General features: G+C 36.6%; 3 protein-coding genes across 3 annotated transcripts; 1 reads left to right on the top strand and 2 right to left on the bottom strand.

The window, feature by feature from the left end:
* Window positions 1-8,438: 8,438 nt before the first annotated feature.
* Window positions 8,439-9,363, top strand: LOC129805054 (brachyurin-like). Its single transcript, XM_055852868.1, has 2 exons — window positions 8,439-8,507; window positions 8,569-9,363. Exons 1-2 carry the CDS (start codon window positions 8,439-8,441, stop codon window positions 9,361-9,363), a joined length of 864 nt encoding a protein of 287 aa, XP_055708843.1.
* Window positions 9,364-14,128: 4,765 nt separating this feature from the next.
* LOC129805053 (trypsin-1-like) lies at window positions 14,129-15,166 on the bottom strand. The gene is made up of 2 exons (XM_055852867.1): window positions 15,098-15,166; window positions 14,129-15,029 (listed from the first exon to the last, which is right to left on the bottom strand). The coding sequence occupies exons 1-2, from the start codon at window positions 15,164-15,166 to the stop codon at window positions 14,229-14,231; spliced, it is 870 nt and encodes a 289-aa protein (XP_055708842.1). The 3' UTR covers window positions 14,129-14,228.
* Window positions 15,167-16,551: 1,385 nt separating this feature from the next.
* On the bottom strand, window positions 16,552-17,992 carry LOC129803694 (uncharacterized). Its single transcript, XM_055850448.1, has 2 exons — window positions 17,396-17,992; window positions 16,552-17,329 (listed from the first exon to the last, which is right to left on the bottom strand). The coding sequence occupies exons 1-2, from the start codon at window positions 17,583-17,585 to the stop codon at window positions 16,731-16,733; spliced, it is 789 nt and encodes a 262-aa protein (XP_055706423.1). The 5' UTR covers window positions 17,586-17,992; the 3' UTR covers window positions 16,552-16,730.
* Window positions 17,993-23,901: the final 5,909 nt, after the last annotated feature.

The raw sequence follows: 23,901 nt of genomic DNA, 5'->3' as shown, positions 1-23,901 counted from the left end.
AAATTGTGGACTATAGAGCGCTGGCATATAGCGAGACTCTACTGTATCTGTAAATGGTTCAAATGGAAACACCGGAAATATGATTTGTTAAACAGATTTTATTATTGTATCTGATGGGAAAGGAAAAAAGACTAGGAATAAGAAGAAATCCTACACTCAAGAGCAAATCAACAAGGTTTTGGAAGCCTTTCGTCGCGGTTTCACTTACACTGTTTATCTCCAATTAGAAACTTTCCCTTGTCTCCATTTGGATTAATTTGTTTCCAATAGAAGCATTTTACAGTCGTGTATTTTTCTTTTATTTAAGAAGTTTACAAATTCCATTTAAAGAATTTTCATTAAATAGTAACATTCTAGAAGAGTTAAGGAGCAAATTTATGTAATTTTTTCAGAAAAAAATGAACTTTATGTGCTCAATCTTTTATTAAAGTTAAAGCGTCTGGAAATGATTTTGAATTAATAGGACATTTACCCTGAATTGGGACAAATTCTGGTGGTGGCTCACAAGACACTAATTAAAACACATTCACTTTCCTTACGTTAAACTTTTATTTTTACTCCTTTGGCTTTCAGAGATATTCTGGAGTGTTTCCTCCATCTCTCTAATACTTGCAAAGTTAATTACACGCATTGTTCAAATTCACAGATTATTATGGGTTTATTTATGTATTTATTTATTTTTAGAAATTGTTCGAAATATAGTTTTGTTAATTGTATTAATGCACAATATTGTTTTTTTTCCAATGGTCACAGAGTCTTTGTTTTATAATTGAATTATTTCCTTTTTTCACATTTCAACGAAGTTTTTTTGCGGTTTTCGAAATAATACACAGTTAGAAGTCGAACGTTTCGGAGATAGTGGCTTGAGATATTCGAGGGACCCTGAATAATAATAATATCATGCTAATAATACCTTTGCATTATTAACATGATAACCTTTTTGGAAATTGTCTATGATGATTTTTTATCCCAATGATAATAACCTTGGATGATTCTTTCTGACAGGTTTTCAAGGTCAAAGCCTGAACAGCTCTAGCGTCAAAGTTTTTCAACCGATTGAGGGAAGTTTAGTCAAGTTGGAAAGGTCTTGGAATCCCTGATAATTCTAAACCAGTTCCAACTTAATATGATTCATGATTATATAGAGAATACGATTCTTTTCCCACGACTTCAACTGATAAAATAACCTTTATCGGGAGTTAAGACACTCTGAAAAGCCTAAAACGCTTTCCAATTTCTTACTAGATTGAATTTCTCCGTTTAGCCAATTTTTGAGCTTTCTTCGACCTGATAGTCATTATTCTGTTCATGGAAATTACCCTAACTTTGCGTATCTCTAATAATTTTCCGGTGAAACTTCATTTTTCACCGTCAAACTTTTTTCATTGCTATTTCTCTTATCTTGTGCGGAGAATTATGACTTCCTGACACTTTAAGGTACTCAATTTGGGGTATATAAAATGGCAAAGAAGTATTAGAATGGATCAGAATAAATCATGAAGTTCTTGAAGTGTTTTATTTTGTTAGTGATTGCCTTACTTTTGGCCACATTGGTTGTGCCTACGGTAAGTTGAATAATATTTTGTTGCATGAAAAGAAAAACCAAAAGTTCTTTTCTCACTGAAGCCCGTGAAATCTGTGTTGGATAGTCAACGAAATCTCTTCAATGGGAATACTTCTCTGCCAGAATTGAGGATAGTTCAAGGGCAGGGAACTAGTGATGGTCAATTTCCTTATCATGTCCTGATAACTGCCGTAGGTGGCAAGACTGATCCTGAAGTGATCAATTACTGCGGAGGAAGTATCATTGGGAAACGTTACGTTGTCACAGCTGCTAGTTGCGCAACAGATCCCGAAAAAGAGATCCTAGCTTTTTACATTCAAGCAGGCTCTAGGACAAGGGATGCACCTCGCCAGGAGAGCGTCCTGTTCGCATTTGATTGCAGTGTTCATCCAGAATTTGATCGCAGCACTTTAGAAAACGACATTGCTCTTATCAGGACACAGGACCCCTTCGACTTTAGTACACCCTACGTAAAACCTATTCCTTTGGTCGCAAGCTCAAAAACTGCTTCCTATGACGATCAGTACATTGCCATTTCGGGCTTTGGATATACCTCGAATTCTGGACCTGCTTCAGATCAACTACTTTTCACTCACTATCTCAAGGTTATCCCTAAGGAAGATTGTCAAGCTGAGTACACTGATACGCTCCCAGTATCATCCTTCACTGCTCGGGACATTGAACCCCCAAATACTGCTGCCTGCTATGGGGATGCTGGAGGTCCAGCGACACAACTTATAAAGGGAAAAATGACCTTAGTCGGCATTATTTCCTTTGGATCCGGAAATGCATGTGACATGTCGTGTCAGGGACTCACAAACGTTGCCTTATTTACTGACTGGATATATAAGAAAATGATTGAAAAATAAATTATAATACTTCCTGGTGTATTTTTTAAAATAAAGTATTCCAAAGATGGTTCCGGGTATATGTTGTTTCATTTTCAATATGTTTTAATGCTAAGTGATGGAGAGCTTTCGATAAAGTTAACCCGTTTTGATCCTATTGACTTCAGAAATGGTAGTCTTCCAAAAATCAATCAAACTAAATGGTTGTCTGGATCGATTTTACCCAGTATTCGACAATGACCTTGTACAATTCATTCTAAGGCGTTTTCAAGGTCAAAGAATATACAGGGCCTAGAAAGCGCAATTCCTGCCTAAACATGGCAAGTTTGGTTTCGTTGGAAAGGTCATTAAGCGGACAAACCAGCCTAAACAGGTGCAGACCTAGGACAAGGTGACCGAATGGACTGAATCAATTTCAGAATGTTCAAGATCTTGCCTTGGAGCACCTTTTGGGATCGACCGCCAACATTTTTCTGAAGTTGCGGAGATATAGGCATGAACTGTTAACCTAGATCGACTTCTATTTTCTCACCACTCTTCTACCAAGCTCCTTCATAACTGCAGAAATCTGATCAATCCGCGACAAGTGTTCTACGTCCATCTTTACCATCACTCGTGAACACCCCGAGATACTTAAAGTTCTTAATCTGTTTCAATGGGACATTTCGTTCATGAACGAAAGGGAAGAGTGGTGAGGAAGGTAGTGGTCGACCTAGGTTAACAGCTCATGCCTGTCTCTCCGCTACTTCAGAAAAATGTTGGCGATAGATCCCAAAAGGTGCTCCAAGGCAAGATTCTGAACATTCTGAAATTGATTCAGTCCATTCAGTCACCTTGTCCTAGGTTTGCACCGAGGTCGAGACCCCTACACAATGGCTTACATAGCTTTTCTGGGGAATCTTTCTTGATTCATGTGCTAAACATGGCCATTCCATCGAAGTTGTGATCTCTCAACCTGAAGAAGCAACTCCTCGACTCTTAGCTCCTTATGAACGGTTACGTTCCTCACTCGACTTCAACGGTTTCCTTAACCGATCGGAGGTACCTCATCTCGGCAGCTTGTACTCACGATCTCATACTTTCGGTCATCACGCAAATCACGGCCGTAGTATAATATAGTGAGTCCAAGCTGGCTAGATAAGGTACCTCCGAACGCTCTGAACTGTAGAAGATTCTTCTGCCAGACAACGACAAAGTAGCGATTGTGTCGTTACTATCCACGCCGTTGGCAACCCTCCGTACTGCAACCTCTAAGTTGCCTCCTTGACCTGCTACAGAGTAAGCAGTATGACACCCTGGCGTCATGTGTGTCATGGGGAGGCTGTGTCAGTAGTCCGGAAGGGCTACAGGACGGTTAAGGAAATCACTCGTCGAAGAACGTAGCCGTCTGTGAGGATCTAGGAGTCAAGGAGTTGCTTCTTCGGGTTGAGGGATCACAACCTTGTTGGTATAGTCATCTTCAGCGCATAAATGAGGAAACGTTGACCATGGCGTAAACCTAGAACAAGGTAGACGAATCAAATTCGGGATCTTGAAGGGATTTAAGGGAACAGGCCTCTTGCACTAAACTCCTCCAGTCCTGGCGACTCTTCTTCAGCTCGCTCTAGAAACGTAGCATAGCCGTAGGTCGCTGTCGAAAAATCCGTCCTATCGAAAACTCCTTGCGAGTTTTCATAACAATCTTGCTTTTACAGGAAGGGCTATTACCATCCAACCCTCTCTAGAAGGACCAGATTCCTTGTTCTTTAGCTTCAGGTTCAGAGGCCAAACAGATCCAACGGCACAAGAGAAATTTGCGAAAAAAACGATCTCATGAGCTGGATCGCTAAACAGCATGTCCTAAAAATTTTTGATAGCATAGCGTCAGAGTCTTGTGTTTGAACAGTTTTCTCCGATAACATTGCAAATTTAAGCATTTTTATATGCGAATTTCCACTGGATTACTTTTGAATTATATTTTACTAATTATATCAGTTAAATAAATTACTTTTACACTAGACACCTGTCTGTCTTTGTTGAGAATTATAATTTCCTGGTGATTTTGAGCAGGATTTTGAGAGTATAAAATGGCAAAACGTATCCAAACGATTTAGTAGTGTCATCATGAAGTTTTTCGGGTGTATTCTTGTGGCTGCAGTTTCTCTAGTTCTGACTGATTTTGTGGCATCATCGGTAATTTGAATGATATTTCATACGAGGAAAAGAATTTCTTTAAAAATTTCTCTTCTTGTAGCCAGTAAAGTCCATGTTGGATTTTAAACGCGAACATCCAACGTTCCTCAACTCTACGGGAAGAATTATCAATGGAATTACTGCTACAAACGGCCAATTTCCTTACCAAGCTAGAATTACCCTGACAAGCATTATTTTTACGGGTCTTTGCGGCGGATCTATCATTAGTTCAGCATGGGTCCTTACAGCAGCTCACTGCACTGTTGGTATCATTGGTGATAATGATTATTTCGTTGAGGCGGGTTTCTTTACAGCAAATTCTGAAGCAGAGCAAAGCTCTGATGTTTCTGATGTCTTTGTACATGAAGCTTACGATGGGGTTCTAGCGAATGATATTGCGCTGCTGAAATTAGAAAATCCTTTCTATATGAGTGCTTTGGTTGGGACTATAAGTCTTGTAGCTCAAGGAACAGATATGTCACAATTTTTGGGAGATCCTGTAACAGTATCTGGCTTTGGAGTAACTTCGGATAGTAATACTGCATCGGAATCTGAAGTCTTGCTCTACACATCAGATACTCTCTTGATTACTTCTAGTCAATGCTTAAGCGAATACGGAAGTGAACCGATCCCAATTGCGTCATCTTTTTGCATTAAAGACCCAACTTCTCCAATAAGTGGCTTCTGCAGTGGTGATTCTGGAGGTCCATGTACTTTGTCTATTAGTGGTGCTACAACACTGGCTGGAGTTATTTCTTACGTATCCGACGAAGGATGTGACGACCGTCCCCAAGGATGCACAGATTTGTCCAAATTCCGAAGCTGGGTTGACCAGAAAATGGCAGAGAATCCATAAATTCTGTACTTGCTCCTCAAATATAACAGTAAAAATTCAATAGAGCAAGAAAAATATATTTTGAGTTTTCTTTTGATTGGGCTGGGCACTCAATGGGTCAAGTGGTAGAGCACTCGCTGCATGATGAAAGTGTCCCGAGTTCGAATCCCTTTAGGTCACCAGGAATTTTTTCTGGCGTTAAAGGTGTTCGGATTGCATCCAGTGAGCCTCACTCCATTTGATTCCACGGGTATGGGACTGACAACCTCATCCCGTATAAGAAAAAAAATAATAATGCGTGTCTAGAAATCCCCTTGCGGAAAGGCCTAAGATCCTATATGGTACCTTGTGCCACCATTATTATTATTATTATTTTTTAACGGTGTGGCATTCGATCAAGGATCCAAGCGTGAGTCTCTGATTAACATATGTCTTGCCTTTTCTGCCTTTTCTACTGATTTTTTTTTCAATAAATTAGGAGATTTCGCAATGTAAATTTTGAGTTGGATCAATAAAATTGTATTGATGTGAAGAATTTCGGTTTGATGGGGTGTAGCAAGAATTGACGGAAACACTAGACTTTTCTTGACTTTCGCAATTTTATTTTCTTTACGACGTTTCGAGGATGAATGTTCTCTTCATCAGGTATCGAAATTTACATCGATCAGGTACAGAATTCTGTGTCGATCAGTCGAATGGTGAACTTAAAAGTGCAATCTGTGATCCAAGTCCAAAAAAGTGTAACCATTTCCCGCCTGTACGTGGTTTTCCCAACAAAAATTCGATACCTTATGAAGAATAAAATTGCGAAAGTCAAGAAAAGTCAAGTGTTTCCGTCAATTCTTGCTCAATAATTGTATTGTGGATTTGCTTTTAAGCATACCCTGTCTATGAGATGTTACACTGTGCTTAGTACTAGATATATGTTAAACACTAGTGAGTTTTGCAGTTAAGTGTATGCTTCATGTGAGCAACACATAAGTACACATATAAATAAAATTTTGTTGCTCACATGATGTCAGGCTCTTCTGCTTGCGTAACGGCCACTCATCTCAGTACAGTTTTTAAACCTAGCGTTTTTAACACAATAATCCTAAAACCAGATCCTATTGTAATAAAATAAAGTCTTTTAATAAGAAATTCTGTGAATTCATCTGTGCTTTAAAAAATGGTGTTTTTATATCGAAAATGATATGGTTTGGGGCAACCTTTGGCCATATGGAAAGTGTGCAACCTTGTCGACCAGGGAAGGGGGCAATCGCTTCGACACTTCCCAAGAATTAAGATGCTAGCCCTTCTACCAGTCAGAGGGGGCATAAGCCTCGTGTCTCTTCCCAGAAGGAATTGGCTAGACTTATCATCCAGAAGAGGGGGCAAACGTCTCGTCACTCTAACTGTAGTGTAGCGGCTTCTCCCAAATGGATTCGCTGACTGACCTCGACGACAAACTCGGAGATGGTCTACGTCGACTAAGAAGAACTCCAACTCCGAAGTACTCAAATACCAAGCTGTAGTCATCGAAAAAGCGGGCTTAGGAGCAGACAGTGACCAGGAAAGGGGGCAACGGCCTCGACTCTCTCTCTAAGTCATCAACAGGGGGCGGGAGTCTCAGTGGCGCTGGCGCAATAGGCAAGACCGTTGGTTCTTGGACGGATGAGATCTCTGACTCGACTCTCACAGTTGTGAGTTCGAGTATAATGTAATAAAAATGTACCGCCTCTGCCCAAAAAAAAACTCCGGGAGCATGGAAGAAGCATCCACATCACGGGGAAGGCGCTCCTGGACGGTTTACACATGAACTTAGCAGAACACGGGATAGAACAACAATATAACATGATTACATTGTACAAATATCTCGATACGATTAATAATAATAATCAAGAGGGGACAAAAGCATCGACACTCTTTTTGGAACTGCTCTGCGGGACTGATTCACCAACAGGACCGACCAACGACCATGGCATTTCCAAGTCCAGTCCAAAAGTCGACGATGATAATAACCGTTCTTTCAATTGTCGAGGAGGAGAGTTCGTGCAATAAAGATGGTCACGGAAGGGAGCAACAGCCTCGTCACTTCCTGAAAAGCAATACTGCGTTTGAGGTCCCAGTTTTCTCCGGTGATCCTGCCGATGACAATAGCTGTGACCACGCCACTTAGGGTGACGAGCTCGGGGAACCAATAACACAATCCAGAAGAGGGCTAAAGCCTCGTCCCTTCCTGGAGGGTTCTAGAACACTCTCAGTTCAAGCCCAATCCCGCAGCATCGCCGAAGGCAATAGCTGTCTCTCACACAGCTAAAGGAGGCAAGACTGGGAACTAACGGTCCCGGTTCAATGGGCAGCCCAGGCAGCCCATTCAAGCCGCTCATTTAGCATGAGTTGCTTTACACTCCAGCCCAGCTTGCTTTTACATTCCATAAGCGCCTCAATGTCTTTCGCTGGTGTATCAGTTGCTCGCATGAATTTTACCTTAGATGTCAATACGCTATTTGGACGTCAAGTCATCTGATTTTCCTCAGAAGATTTTGTGTTGGCTCTGGGATTACTTTGCGAATATTTCACGTCACAACAGTTTGCTTTTCGATGAAATTTTAGTGTGTTGTAGCGGAGGTTGAAACCTTTCCAACTACGGTTCGCATGTTCTCCTAGATTAGATGTAGTCAGTCTGACCCGATCTATTAGCAATAGTAATAAACGGGTTTGCTCGATCTTTACCGAATTTGCATGCATTTCTCGTTTCAAGCATTCGGAGGCTAGCTGTAAAGAATCACAGCTACCATACGCTTATCAGGCTTATCACAGGGTTTTAGACTCTCATAAACCTCATAAATAAAAGGAAAATCCAACTTTCTCTAATCGTCGTGGTTTCCTGCAATAAAAACTATATCAGCAAGATTTATTACTTTTGCACTAAACACCTGTCTATTTGTGTTGAGAATTATAATTTCCTGGTGATTTTGAGTAGGATTTTGAGAGTATAAAATGACAAAACGTATCCAAACGATTTAGTAGTGTCATCATGAAGTTTTTCGGGTGTATTCTTGTGGCTGCAGGTTCTCTAGTTCTGACTGATTTTGTGGCATCATCGGTAACTTGAATGATATTTCATCCGAGGAAAAGAATTTCTTTAAAAATTTCTCTTCTTGTAGCCAGTAAAGTCCATGTTGGATTTTAAACGCGAACATCCAACGTTCCTCAACTCTACGGGAAGAATTATCAATGGAATTACTGCTACAAACGGCCAATTTCCTTACCAAGCTAGAATTATCCTGACAAGTGGTTCAAATCAGGGTATTTGTGGTGGATCTATCATAAGTACAGCATGGGTCCTCATAGCAGCTCACTGCACTGTTAGTGTCAGTTCTTATAGAGTCGAGGCGGGCTTCTTTACAGCAAATTCTGAAGCAGAGCAATCATCTCCAGTTTCTTCTTCTAATGTCTTCGTACATGATGGTTTTAATGGAGAAACCCTTGCGAATGACATTGCACTGCTAAAGTTAGACAATCCTTTTACTATCAGTGCTTTGGTTGGTACTATAAGTCTTGTAGCCCAAGGAACAGATATGTCACAATTTTTGGGAGATCCAGTAACTGTATCTGGCTTTGGGGTAACTTCAGATCGTCAAACTGCATCACTATCTGAAGTCTTGCTCTACACATCAGATACTCTCTTGATTACTTCTAGTCAATGCTTAAGCGAATACGGGAGAGAACCAATCCCAATTGAAACATCCTTCTGCATTTATGACTCTACTTCTTCCATAAGTGGCTTCTGCAGTGGTGATTCTGGAGGTCCATGTACTCTGTCTATTAGTGGTGCTACAACACTGGCTGGAGTTATTTCTTACGTCTCCAACAGAGGATGTGATGACCGTCCCCAAGGATGCACAGATCTGTCCAAATTACGAAGCTGGGTTGACCAGAAAATGGCAGAGAATCCATAAAGCGTGTACGTGCTTCATTATTAAATATTGAAAAGAGCAAGAAAAATAAGTTTTGATATTGTTAGATGAATCAATTCTGTTGGGGACCAAGTCTCCTGGGTCCAAAAAAATCAAGAGATAGTGGACTGTATTTATTTTTATCAACTGGAGTTTCACGCGTGGTGGACTGCAAGGGCTTGATTAAGTCTGGCGGTATAATGGCTAATTATTCAATAAATAATTGTCTGATTCAATGCGTGTGGTCAAGTGTGTGTTGATGGTCCCTAAAATATAACCTACATTTCAATTAATTTCCTTAAACAAGATAATTCAGTTCTTACTTTAACTCAAACGGCCTCCGTTTGCTTCCATCAACCTCAAGATATTTCACGAGTTTACAACCTTTTAATAATTTTCATACTATCGCCATATTGAATTTCTCTCATTTTTCTCTCAAACTACCAAGTTATAAAACTCTTTATCCTGACTCAGGACCTGGGCTTGATCGTCTCCGAAGGAGTTCAGCTAAACCTATATACAATAAATACTACTAAATTACATAGGTTGTTCTTGACAAATTCTTCCATCGGAAATATTCTTTATTCTTCAAATAATACCGTATCAAAGTCTATGTGGACGGGTGCGAAATGCGAAATGATTTAAGATCTGAAAAAAAATTGCGATCAGCCATTGAACATCCAACCTATCTTTTCTTTCTTTACCTGAGCGTTCAAAGATGCCCTCTTAAATCTCCCATAATTCCTGCTCACTTTTTTAATCCTAATTGCCCTATAAATAGAGATCCCTCAAACTTCTATTACAATACAGTGCACGCTTTCTAATCCGGATCGCCGTAATCCGGACGAGTTCTCGACGGTTACATATAAAATAATTTTGAGGTTATGTATGCATGTCTGTTCTACCATGAAAATGAATTATCCTGTGATGTTTTTGCTTAATAAATGAAGTAGGGGAGACTGGGGCACATGTAACCATTTTCGATAGATGCGAATTTGAGGTGATTTTCCAAGGACACCGTGATTTTTTGGAAAATATTTCTTAGCTCATGTTTTACCCTTGGGTATAGGCAATTCGTCGAGGGTAATGCGGATGCTGGAAAACAATTGAGTTTTCCATAAAAATAAAATTTGTGTCCCTGTGCATTTTTCTCTTTTCACAAAATACCTGGGGTAGAAGTAACCACTTTCTGGGGAGGATGTAAACACCTTTTTTCCCACCCTTGAAATTAACTTTGCACCACTCTCGATTATTTTAATTACTTAAGAGATATATAAAGACTGTATATTTTTCAAAAAATCATGACACTTTTTACAAAGAATAATTAAAATAGCAAAAAAAACTAAAAGCATGCATATCAAAGACATTTTTCAATGGATTTTCCCCATATTTTGACATCATGTGACTTTTTATTTAACACAGCGCCACCAATTTTTTTCGTAATCTATGAATTATAGATATTTCGCATGAAGGTCAATTTCCCGCTCTTTTACCTACTCACTTTGTGAAATTGAAATTGCCTGATTACATCTACCCCAAATGCTGTTTTCTGACCAATTATTAATTCTTTTGAAATAATGAGAATCTCAATTTGTCTAGTAAATCCATAAATATAATCCTAAAAGATGTAGGAAAGAACTGGTATTGCTACATTTCGATTATTTTACACAGTTTTCAATTTCCAGGTGGAAATCCAAATGACCAAAATAATCGAAATATCAACATTTTCGGGAAAAATGATTTTTATTTTTAAAGTATTAGGATTTTATTGACCAATTCATCTGTGGACATACATCTCCATGGTATCTATGAATGCTTATGGGTTTTATCCTCTGGAGTCTTAAAATTAATGAAAAAAATTACAGTGTTTACATCTACCCCAGTTTACTACTGCCCCAGTTCCCCCTATAATAGCATAGAATTCTCTAATTGTCTTTTTAATCTTCTTTATAACTTTTATACTAATTCTACAAAAAAAAACTTGTATTATATTTTCGAGACCGTTGAACAAATTTAAAAAATCTATCCGGATTACGAAGCGGACATCTGTCATATTGTCTCCCAATCATCCGGATTACGAAGCGGGCACTGTATTTCCTGGATTTTCTACTTACGCAGGTAATTCTTTTCATCAACTTTTCAAAGATCAATCCTACTCGTATTCGTCTTTCATAAATCTTTGTCTCTATTTTCTATCCTATAAATAAATTCCTCTTGTAACATATAATCTAGTTTTCTTCTAATTTTACTTACAAAATCTTTCAATTTCTGCAATCAATCTCTTAGCGTCCTTTGCAGCAGAATTCACTCTAAAAACTGACACTTCTACGTTTCTTTTCTATATCTGGCAACTCCTAACCATAAAAGCAACTCTAATGAATCTATAAAGCAGAGGTGTGCAAGAACCGTTTGAAACCGAAAAAACGTCAAATAAAGCTTGTTCGTCAATGGTCACAAAAACGCTACCTGAGCAAACTTATTTTGACGTTTATTCGGTTTCAACGGTTCCTGCACACCTCTGCAAAGGCTGATCCCCATAATTATTTAAATTCAAATTTAGAATCTGCAACATAGGTTTTTAACATGAGAAAATATCCTACCTTACACAAATTCCTTTCACAAAAGAATTACACAACTGCACGTCACGCCACGCTTTTTTTACAAAAGACTGTCAAATGTGCCGGAAGGGCTTACATAATAAATTTTCAAATATTTCCTTTGTATTAAAAACCAAAATATCAAGGATTTGGATGAACTGACAGAAAAGTGATATATGGGTGAAACGTAGACGAGAAAGTTCTCTATAATTTTGCCATAGAACATGATCTCATCGATTACTCAGAAGCCGATATAAGCGCGGTTTTTTGTTTCTGAACTCGTTTTTTCGACCAGATCGCCCCAAGTGTTCATTTGGTGAATTTCAACTATATGAAAGAATTGTTGTATTTTGTGAGACTTTCCATTTAAAACCCTATTTTAAGTGTCTTGGTGGAGTAGAGGCAGTCAAATTGGCATCTGAGTGATTTTAAAGCGTTATTATGGGAAAAATTAATTTTTTCACGCTTAAACGGCAAAATCGGACAGATCGCATTATCTGATCGAAAAATTATGTATGGACGAAATATAGAGACAAATATCCTCTACAATTATGTTGAAGTAATTATCAAAATCGGTTAAGCACGTGTCGAGATAATTGAGGTTATGTGATATTGAAATTGTTTTTTTGACAGTAGCGCCCCTGGTGTTGGTCCCACGAAGTTCAAATATTCTAGAAAGTTGTAGCATTTGGTGAGATCTTTCGTTTAAGCCCTCATTCATCAAAATCGGTCAAATAGAACCGGAGATATGATTTTTTGAATTTTGTGAACTTTGACCCCTCATATCTCCGGATCTATTGCAACCACAGCGCACTTACGCCCCATTTTGGAAACGTCCTTGACTGGCTACAACACTCTAAAATTTCATTAACTTGTACAAAGGAATTTTTTAAGAAAAATGAGTTTGAATTTCGATGAATTTTGGCGCTATCGCAGCGCCACCTGTGGCGACTTTTTGAAATTCCATCTGAAAGTGTTCATCGAGACAAAACCAAAAAGCCAAAATTTAGGTCGATATGTTAATTAGAACCGGAGATAGAGGCCGGTAAATATTCGAACATTGATCCCTTATAGCTCGGGTCAGGGGTTATGGATCGACTTAAGTATTTTTTTGTTTGATAGGTATAATCAGCGGCTACAACATACTAAAATTTCAGCCCGATGTATAAAGGAATTTCTGAGTTATTTAACCTAAAAAATTGAAAAATCTTCTTTTTAAAAATAGAGCCCCTAGCGGTGGTTTTATGAACTTGTGATGTTAGAAGGGGAAGTGGCATTTCACGAGAGCTTTCCAAAACGCACTCACTTTTTAAATTCTGATAATTAGAACCGGAGTTATGGCCATTTTAAGAAATTTTTTTTGGACCCTTATAGCTCGGGTCAGGGGGGTCGGGGGACCTTAAGTTTGGTATTGATGGAAAGCTCTAAGGCCCAGCTATAACATACTAAAATTTGAGCCCGCTCGATGCCATAGGGGCGGAGCTATTGAGAAAACAAAAAAAGGGGGGTCTTCAAAATGGCGGAAGGAGGGGTGGGGGGTGGGGGGTCAATGCACCAAGTTGCAATTTTAACCCGATATATAACCTTTGCCGAAAACCGCAAGTCGATATCTTTTTTAGTTTAGGAGCTATTAAGCTCCAAAGAGCGGCCGGCCGGCCGGCCGGGAACGTAAATTAGCCACATATATATTCGTGATCAGGAAATGCTGAAACACATTTTGGCCAAATTTGAGCTCGATCGGACGACATGAAATTTTGTTAGGATTATAGTAGGTGAGATTATTAAGAATCTCACCTAATATATTGGCTATAATTGACACATATCTTTTTTGGATATCAAATGCCCCTTAGAAGTGTGTAGAGGCCTTTACAAAAAAATGAAGCTATTTTTTGATAAATTTAAAAGAAATCGATAGCGAATTATCAGCAAACCGAAGATGACTACTTCAAAATGGAGCATTTTGACGCAAATTACTTGCATATTTGCGAAAGATTTACTTCAAAATGCGACAAATAAGGAGTATATGTACCCAATAGAGACCTTAAAGTGCTTACAGCAGATCCATTAGACCTGTTAAATCCTTTAAAATTAAATCCGTTCTCACAATTTAAAAAGTTCTTTTTTTGATCTCGATAATCAAACATTTTATTCACACTCACTCCTGTTCTATCTTAATCTTTACATCTTCATTTAAAAGAATCAATCTACTGAACTTTTGGCCTCTATCACTGTTAATGGCCTCTATCACAATTTCTAGAGGCCATTATAGAGTTATTTATTTGCCATCGTCTCTTGAATCCAAACGAGGAATTTGCTAACGTTGGTAAATCCTTGAGCAGTGGTATTGCATCCATCGTTATGTCCATAAGATACTACGCCACACAGTATAGGTTCCCCATCGTACAATATAGAGGCCGGGCCTCCAGAATCTCCACTGCAAACGGAACTTTTGGGAAGTGGTCCTGGATCCTCAGCACATAGTGATGTGGTTGGGATTGTGTCTCCAACGTACTGCTCTTGGCATAGGGCAAAGCTTATAATTTTGAGGATGGTGTAGAGCAAAATATTGGAAGCTTCGCCACCGTTTGAGGTGGCACCAAAACCGGAAACTGTAAGATCAGAATCGATTTGGTCACCACAATCGATATCACTCGGAGGTAAATTTATTTTATTGATAGTTTCACTAAAGGTAAATGGCTGCCGAAGTTTGAGTAAGGCTATGTCGTTCATGAGAGTGGTGGAATTGTAACCATCAAAAAAGAAGGCATTAGTACCGGGTAACCAGGTCTTTTTCTCAGGTTTCCCTGCCCTTAAGGAACCCGCTTCTACTAAATACAGTATAAATTTGACGGGCAGAGTGGCATCCCGCACACAGTGTGCTGCTGTTACAACCCACCGCTCGCTGATGATACTTCCACCACACCATCCTAATCCAATCGTTAGACCATACATGGTTACTCGGACTTGATACGGAAATTGCCCTAATTCGGCAGGTGTTCCTTCTATGATTTTTCCACTTGGCTTTGAATTGAGCCTAGACTCGTGTTGAATGTCCCATATGGACTTTACCGGCTGAATCAAAAATAATTTTCATAAAATATTTACTTTTTTTAAAAAAATCAATTAAACTTTCAACTTGCCGATGATACCACAAAATTGGCCAGAGCCAGTGAAATTGATACCACAAGGAGAAATCCTGAGAACTTCATGATGCGACTACTGAGCTATTGGGCATTTCTTTGCCATTTTTATACACTCAAACTTCCTACTTAGAATCACCAGGAAATCATAATTTTCAGTAAGAGATAAGCAGGTGTTCTTATACCCTAATAAAATCATGAATATCATAATTTTTAGCGATATAAATTAGAAGAGAAAGTAGGAATTTAAAATAGACCGGAAGGCATAATTTCAATTGGTTTGTGGGCCAAAGAATAGCACCGTAAAAGGCACTCACAACAAGTATTACTTTTAAATTTCTCATCAATTTAAAAATCTACTACTGCTTGAACTGAAAGAGTGAGCAGTTGTATAAACCGCTTTTTCCAACTTGTCATCGATCTGGAGGTTAAAATTTTCTGTGTCTGAAAATCTTTAAAGTCGATTATCTCGGAAACTATTAGAGATAGAGGCCTAAAACTTTACATCCATTTAGAGCCTCGTTCAGACTTGATATGTGCAAAATTTCACTTGAAAACGAAAGCCAGTGATAAGCCTAGATCAGCTTATAAAGGTGCGATTCCTTCATTGCAAATTCGGATTGTGGAAAACTCGAACGATATTTATACATAAATAATGCAAATTTCGTTTAATAATTCTTAAAAGGCAAATTGGATGAGAAATGCATAAAAATGTCTTAAAATCTTTAAAGTCGATTATCTCGGAAACTATGAGAGATAGAGCCCTCAAACTTTACATCCATTTAGAGCCTCTTTCAGACTTGATATGTGCAAAATTTCACTTGAAAACGAAAAAAATTGAATGAAAAATGCGTAAAAGTGTCTGAAAATCTTTAAAGTCGATTATCTCGGAAACTATAAGAGATAGAGGCCTCAAACTTTACATCCATTTAGAGCCTCTTTCAGACTTGATATGTGCAAAATTTCACTTGAAAACGAAAAAAATTGAATGAAAAATGCGTAAAAGTGTCTGAAAATCTTTAAAGTCGATTATCTCGGAAACTATTAGAGATAGAGGCCTCAAACTTTACATCCGTTTAAAGCCTCCTACAGGCTTGAGATGTGCAAAATTTCATTTGAAAATGAGCAAAATTGTATGAGACATGCATAAAAATGTCTGAAAATCTTTAAAGTCGATTATCTCGGAAACTATGAGAGATAGAGCCCTCAAACTTTACATCCATTTAGAGCCTCTTTCAGACTTGATATGTGCAAAATTTCACTTGAAAACGAAAAAAATTGAATGAAAAATGCGTAAGTGTCTGAAAATCTTTAAAGTCGATTATCTCGGAAACTATTAGAGATAGAGGCCTCAAACTTTACAACCATTTAGAGCATTTTGGCCATTTTTTGCATTATCCAATTTACAAGTGAATCTTTTTGCACTGGACAGGGGCGAGCCACAAACTCAAAACTGAATCAAAAGCTTTTGTATTTTTTTTAATCTTACATTATTTTTATAATCAGAACTTAAATAATAATCATTTTTTTTTTATTTAACTCTTCAAAATTCAATTCATGATATTATTATTTGTAAAAAAAATCTTGGTAGGTAGAATGGGTAGAATGATGATCCTGGCGTCCTTTCGTGTTTTTAGTAATCCTGGTTCAGAAGCATTAGGATTTTGAATTGGAAGTCCCGTGAACTTTCCTTGGGCATGTCATTCATTCGGCTCGCGAGAAAATCACAAAATTTCTGATTCTCAAGCTTCCTGGCATCATCTGGAATGCCTGCAGTGCTGGCTTTCGTTTCTCCGGAGGATTCCGGAAGCACGGGAGTGCTCGATGAACACGACGGATTAATAGAAGTTTCTATGTACGTTGATTGGGCAGTTCTATATCGCTTCGCTGGCACTGGATTTGGTGAAGGTTGGGAAGGCTTCGGAGATTCAGCGACTGGAGGAGCAAAGTTCTCATCGTCGCTTGAAATATGTATTAGCACTTTGGTGTCAGGGTCATAGAGTTCTCCGGTGCTTTCGGATAATTTGATTGACAGCAAGTCTTCAGGTTTGGGAGAATTTTGGGGTATTACTGGTTCTTCCGGTTCTTCCACCTTAGTTTGTGCTATAATCTTGTCAAAGTTCGCAAAATCTTTAAAGAATATATATGGAGGACAGCGTCCCCCTTCCCTGCTCGCTTTAACTTGTGCTCTGTAATATGCCTTCATAGACAGATATTTTATAATTATTTTGTCTGAAATATCGAAAGAGATTTTATTCATTTAACAATAATCACAAAGGAAAAAAAAAGAAAACTCACTTTCATCAAAGAGTTCTGTATTTGCCGAATATTTTTTGCATAATTCTTGTTTGAGCTTTTGCAAAATCACATCTCTTTTCTCTTTTACGTTGTAATCAGGATGTTTGGTATTCCATAGTTCTGGATTTTTTTTGTAAAATCTCATGAGATCCCTTTGCATACTCGTACTCCATGCCCTTTTTCCTCTCATGTTTCTTCCGGCACTTTCTTTAAGAGCTTCAAAGGACGTATGGGAATTCCTAGAACCTTCCGGGCCGCAAGGTTGGTCCTTATTGATTTCTGATTGCTCAAGGATATGGCTTGATCTGTGTTAAATTTTGAGTTTCTCTGCGTGATTTTGAGTTGTTCCTCGTCCTGAACAATTTTATCTCTAACTCCGGGCTAGCCGGAGATTTAGCGGATTTAGCGTTTTTAGTGATTCTGACCAGCAGGTAACTTGATGCTCATGTCGCTTTAATGAATTGGATGGAGTTTGATAATTTAACTTCACTTTCACTTTTCCTTTATGAGCTTTATATTCCAAAAATTAAGAAAATAACTATTTTTTATTTCACAAGACGCATAACATTAACGTCAAAGTCTTAACCAAGGAAGGTCGAGGGCGAGGGGGGGCAATTATTCGAATGTTTGTATCTACATTCCTACGACTTTCCACCGGAATGTCGGTGGACATGCGTTACAGGGAATTTGAAAAACATAGATTTTTTTAAAATAACTGATTCGGTATAGGGGAGTGTTGGGCAGATGGTAGGGGGAGGCTTTGAACTTTCGCACACAAAAATGATGTTCAAGTTCAGTGATTTTTTCTGACTACCAAGCAAACCGAATGGATTCTCCAACTATCCCAGCAGCGAAAAGATGCCTTACATAAGTTTTACATGTTAGTGCATGTAAGCCTTACTAATCACTATCGCTTATGGAGGTTTAACACAGTATAACCACACTTTTGTCACCTACGTAAGCCTTAAATTTAAGGCCGACGAACGCTTTTCATGAAAAGCATTCGTATCAAAATTTAAATTGACTCTCATTAGAAAAGTCACTCTGGAATATGATCATAAGAATCATATTCATAATCATTCAGTAGTAGGTTTTAGTTAAGAACTAAACCCCACTGATGAATAAAATAAAATATTTCACCTGAACCTTTGTAGCAGGACTCCGGTGTACGTGTAGCTCGCATGAATTATATCCTTAACGTGAAAATTTCCAGAAAACCATTCGTAAGGCATCCTTATGTCTTATGCCCTAGACACACTTACGACTAAAGTCCAGAGACGACTAAGCTAGTTCATAGCCAAGTCAGTTCCTGACACACTACAAATGAGGATTAGCGCACAGGTATCCACAAAACATAACTTTCCTGGGTTTTTATGCAGATATTTCTACTGAAATGCACTAATACTCCTCTGAAAATGAAACTATTTGTAATATCATGTCTCAGTACACGTCCAATAATTATTGTTAATTACAATTATTTGTGAGGTGGAAGCTAACTCGCGACTTAAGCTAATTTTGGCGATTCTAGTGAATAATTCTTGTTGTTATACGTGAATTTTGAAGTAAATTTAAAAGTAGTTTCATTTTCAAAAGATTAGTAGTGCATTTCAGTAGAAATATCTGCATAAAACCCACGAAAGTTATGTTTCATGAGTGCCAGAAAATTTTAAGCCTCGTTTGTAGTGTGTCAGGAACTGGCTTGGCTATGAACGAGCTTAGTCGTCTCTGGACTTTAGTCGTAAGTGTGTCCAGGACATTACATGATAACATATCCTTTATAAAACTTACATGATGAATAATATGCAAAAAAAATACATAGTAAAACTTTCATAATGATTTATTGTTGAACAAGGGAAAAACTTACACCATGTTGCATTTATGCCTTACATGACGGTATATACCTTATTTCAAAGTTTTATGAAAGCAAAACATGGTAAAGCTTTAAAATAGTTTACGTGTTGATTAACAGAAAGCTTTACATCTTACTTTAGTTAAGCCTTACATGATGATGTACCCTTTCAAATACCTTACATGTTAATATTACGAAAGCAATACATGGTAAAGCCTTTGTATCATTTACATGTTCATTGAAAGAAAGCCTTACAATATGACTTACTTATTCTTTACTTTACATGATAGTACAGTAGACTCTTCGATATCCGGCTGACTGGGGGACAAAATGATATTTAGGTTTTTTGAATGATCAACGGTTTTTTTCTATTTTGTGCCGTGTGAATTTATTTTCTGTCTGACAAAGAAAAAGAGAATTGTCTTCGTGATGTGCTTATGTTTCATTTTTTATCACAATTATATTAAAAACTTCGATACAATGTTAATAATACTTTAATTCACTCTGGACAAACTTCATGTTTAGTAAAAATAATTTTGAATACATCAACCGCCAGTGTTTGGCAGCTGTCACCCGGATATCGAAGTGCCGGATAACGAAGTGTTGAGTGTATACGCTTTCATATACCATACAGTAGACTCTCACTCAATCTGCTCTTTTTCAATCGGGCGACAAATTTTGTTGACAATTTTCACGTTTAATTATGAAGCTAATTCGCTCAAATTCGCTGTAGTTCTTCCTATTTAATCGTGATTCTTTATAATTGAGCGCTTTTTGTGGAATTTACAAAGGCTTTGACGCTCAATACTATCGCTAAACCGGATGATATTTCGCCCCATATTCCCGATTGAGAGAGAGTCTACTGTATTGAGCTTCAGCAGGTGAACAGGCTAAAATTTTCACAAAACAGCTTCTCACGGACAATTTTTTTTCTACAGTTGTAAACTGTGTGAGCTTGTGATTTTCTTTCATTGCACCAGTTTTTGCAAGCTTGAAAAATATTTTTATATCAAAGAAATGCAAAATTGCTTTTACAATTACTCAACTGAGGCCTATTTGAGTCAATTTACTTCTTGTTTATCAACTTTAAGATTTTTAAGTTTTACTTTTTAGTGATGGATCAAATCGGTAAATTACAATAGATGTGAATATGAGATATCGCATCTAAAATGAAATTTCCTGGAAAATATGTAAAAATCTTTTAGGCTGAAGAGGCACTTTTTGTGGGTGGAAGAAAATTCACAAACTAGACTTACATTCATCGATCGCACATAGAAGACATGACTTCTTCAGACCATCTGAACCCTAATAACCCCTCTATAGGTAAACAAAATTTTAGGATTTATGGTCTTCACTCTGTATTGAGATAAAATGCTCTGAATAAATAAAGTAGACACTCTTCTAGATATTGTATAAATAAACTTAAGACCATTTATGATTTATGCGATAATATTCTCAGAAAATCATTATTTGCTGACTATCATCATTTCCTGATTTAATTGTTAAGATATTGGTCTTGGACAAAAGAAAAATACAAATGTAATTTGGAACAAATTCTTTATATTTCGTTCTGCAAAGAGATATGACCAGAGATCTTTTTATTTACATTTTTGAATGACCTAGGGAGAGGTGGGGCTACTTTGGCTACATTGATATACGATTTTTTCTCATAAAGGAAACTGGGCTTCAACGAAATGTAATTTAGATAGACAAAACAATTGTAGATATAAATTATATTATATTATGGTAAGGCTCAGCATCATTTAGAAATATGCAAAAAAAAATCGTATATCAACGTAGCCCACCTCCTGCTACACCTAATATTTTACTGATACAACTTATTTTTGTACTGTCCAATTTTAATTGTTTGCTGATCCACGGGTCAATTCAGAGATTTTGCTGATTTGTTTGGAGATTAATAAATAAGTTTGTGTAGCTATTCATAGGTTATGAACTTTCTCCAAAAAAGTGTAATGGGTAGGGGAGACTGGGACAAAAAGTCACAAATCGAAAAATTCAAAATTCAATATCTTCCAAGGTAAAAAAGATAGCGGTTCAAATTTTTTTTCTATAGATAGCCTTCATAGACCTTCTTCAATGTCGTAAGTTCCTTAGAATTCGAATAAGAAATAGAAATAGAATTAGAAAATAAAAAATATCGAATTTTTTAGCCCTATTTTTGAAATATTTTCCTTGCAGAAGATAACAATTATTACCTATTTATTTTCCAAAATTGATGCACTGCTGAATATTTTCTAAATAATTTGGATTTTTTGAATACGAATCCGCTATCTATTTTAGAATTTTACAAAAGTTCTTTTCTCCAGAAATCCTTTTATTAAAAATGGCCACTTGGGGTAAAAAGTAACAAAAGGTAGAGCAAAAAGTAACAAAAAATCGAAGCAATTTCTGATGTCTCACGGCGAAACGAAACGTCATTATCATGTCTCGTCGTTTGTTGTTTGCATTGGTCAAACGATTTGCAGTCTTTTGTGTGTTTTTTTTTTCTAAAATTGCTTGAAAAGCGCTTTCTCGTTTTCTCACTTTTCTGGCAGTGAAAACGGTGTTTTACAAAGGTGTAGATGAATAAATTTTCTATGAATATATGTCCTCTAGGTATTTTTTCAAATTTACGGTAGCCCGTAATAAAGCGAATCAAAATATCGTCGGCTCCAAATAAGACTATTGTAAGTCTACTTACAGTAGTATAGAAAGATGATATCATTGGATGCAGAAACCTTAGATCTACATCCCCACAAAATTTTATGTTGATTAATTTTTTCCTGCAAAGTTATTTAAAAAAAAATTAAAAATATCTCGGAGCATTTTTCGAACCTATTCCAAACAATATTATTGTAAAATGAGTAAAAATAGTATTCACCGGAAAATATTTAATCTTCAATTATGGTAAAATAGTTTACAATACTTTGATCTATAAAAAAAAAATTAATTGAGAAATTTGAGGTATTGTAACTCGTTTTACAATAGTAAAAATCAGGAATAGTTTCGTATTGCAAAACGACTTTACAATACTATAACTTGGAGTTTTATAGAGTAAAATCGGAGCGTTTGCATGGCAATTACTATTGGGCCAATCCATCTCAAGACGACCATAGGGGTACCCTTCATGGTCTTAGATGTTTCTGAATTTTACATATGTTAAAGTACACGATAAAATAATATACCCCTATTTTTTTTTTCGTCTGAAAAAAATTCCTGGCCGGTGATACATGGCGTCAAAGATGGCGCCTCGCGCTTCATTCCTCAATTGCGATTTTTAGCAAATATTTTAAAATGCTCTATTTCGGGAACGGGTTGAGATTTCTTCTTACTCTTTTTTTTTATTTGAAAGATAATTTTATACTCTTTAAAACGATATACTTGATTTTGCATTATCTGCTTAAGTTTTTTTTGTAACGGTATTTTAAAAAAATTTTGAAAAAAATTAAAAATTAATTTTTCTCAAAAACCCCATTCTCAAAAATTTTGATTTTTTTTACTGTTGATCAGTAACATTGAGTACTACATTCCCTGAAAAGGCGAGCTTCCACTTTTGCACTTACTTTTTTTTTTAAAATATTTGAAAAATTACCATATTTTCAAAATAAAAAATAACCAGTTAAACTCAAAATTTTGAGTTCAACTTTTCAGGGAATATAGTACTCCACAATACTTATAAACAGCCAAAAAATCAAAATTTTTCGAAATCAAGTTTTTGAAAAAAAAATTTTTTTTTGAGTTTTAAATAAAAATGTCTTTTATTGACAAAAATAAGCCTTTAAATCATATTAAACACATGTACTAATTATGTTTTTTTGTTTTCTTTTAGTTTTTCAAAAAAAAAATTTGGAAATTTTTTTGGATTATTTTTGAAAAAATTTAAAAAAAAATTTTTTTTTGAAATTCCGTTTAAAAAAAAATCTACATATTGACACATGTGTCAAATATATCTTAAAGTTTAATTTTTGTCAATAAAAGACATTTTTATTTAAAACTCAAAAAAAAATTTTTTTTTTCAAAAACTTGATTTCGAAAAATTTTGATTTTTTGGCTGTTTATAAGTATTGTGGAGTACTATATTCCCTGAAAAGTTGAACTCAAAATTTTGAGTTTAACTGGTTATTTTTTATTTTGAAAATATGGTAATTTTTCAAATATTTTTAAAAAAAGGTAAGTGCAAAAGTGGAAGCTCGCCTTTTCAGGGAATGTAGTACTCAATGTTACTGATCAACAGTAAAAAAATCAAATTTTTTTAGAATGGGATTTTTGAGAAAAATTAATTTTTAAATTTTTTTAAAATTTTTTTAAAAGACCGTTACAAAAAAACTTAAGCAGATAATGCAAAATCAAGTATATCGTTTTAAAGAGTATAAAATTATCTTTCAAATAAAAAAAAAGAGTAAGAAGAAATCTCAACCCGTTCCCGAAATAGAGCATTTTAAAATATTTGCTAAAAATCGCAATTGAGGAATGAAGCGCGAGGCGCCATCTTTGACGCCATGTATCTCCGGCCAGCAATTTTTTTCAGACGAAAAAAAAAATAGGGGTATATTATTTTATCGTGTACTTTAACATATGTAAAATTCAAAAACATCTAAGACCATGACCCCTCGATTTGCGATTTTTTCGGTCGTTTTGAGATGGATTGGCCCATTGT

This window comes from Phlebotomus papatasi, chromosome 2, assembly GCF_024763615.1.
Source record: "Phlebotomus papatasi isolate M1 chromosome 2, Ppap_2.1, whole genome shotgun sequence".
NCBI lineage: Eukaryota > Metazoa > Arthropoda > Insecta > Diptera > Psychodidae > Phlebotomus > Phlebotomus papatasi.
The sequence above is the reverse complement of the archived record's forward strand: the minus strand, read 5'-3'. Positions and strand labels throughout refer to the sequence as shown.

What these genes read in the sequence shown, in the direction of transcription:
- LOC129805054 (XM_055852868.1), top strand. Translation starts at nt 8,439, where the DNA reads ATGAAGTTTTTCGGGTGTATTCTTGTGGCTGCAGGTTCTCTAGTTCTG. An exon ending in CTGATTTTGTGGCATCATCG is followed by an intron (nt 8,508 to 8,568) that starts GTAACTTGAATG and finishes CTCTTCTTGTAG; the next exon opens with CCAGTAAAGTCCATGTTGGA.
- LOC129805053 (XM_055852867.1), bottom strand. Translation starts at nt 15,166, where the DNA reads ATGAAGTTCTCAGGATTTCTCCTTGTGGTATCAATTTCACTGGCTCTG. An exon ending in CCAATTTTGTGGTATCATCG is followed by an intron (nt 15,030 to 15,097) that starts GCAAGTTGAAAG and finishes TTTTTGATTCAG; the next exon opens with CCGGTAAAGTCCATATGGGA.
- LOC129803694 (XM_055850448.1), bottom strand. Translation starts at nt 17,585, where the DNA reads ATGAGAGGAAAAAGGGCATGGAGTACGAGTATGCAAAGGGATCTCATG. An exon ending in TACAGAACTCTTTGATGAAA is followed by an intron (nt 17,330 to 17,395) that starts GTGAGTTTTCTT and finishes TCGATATTTCAG; the next exon opens with ACAAAATAATTATAAAATAT.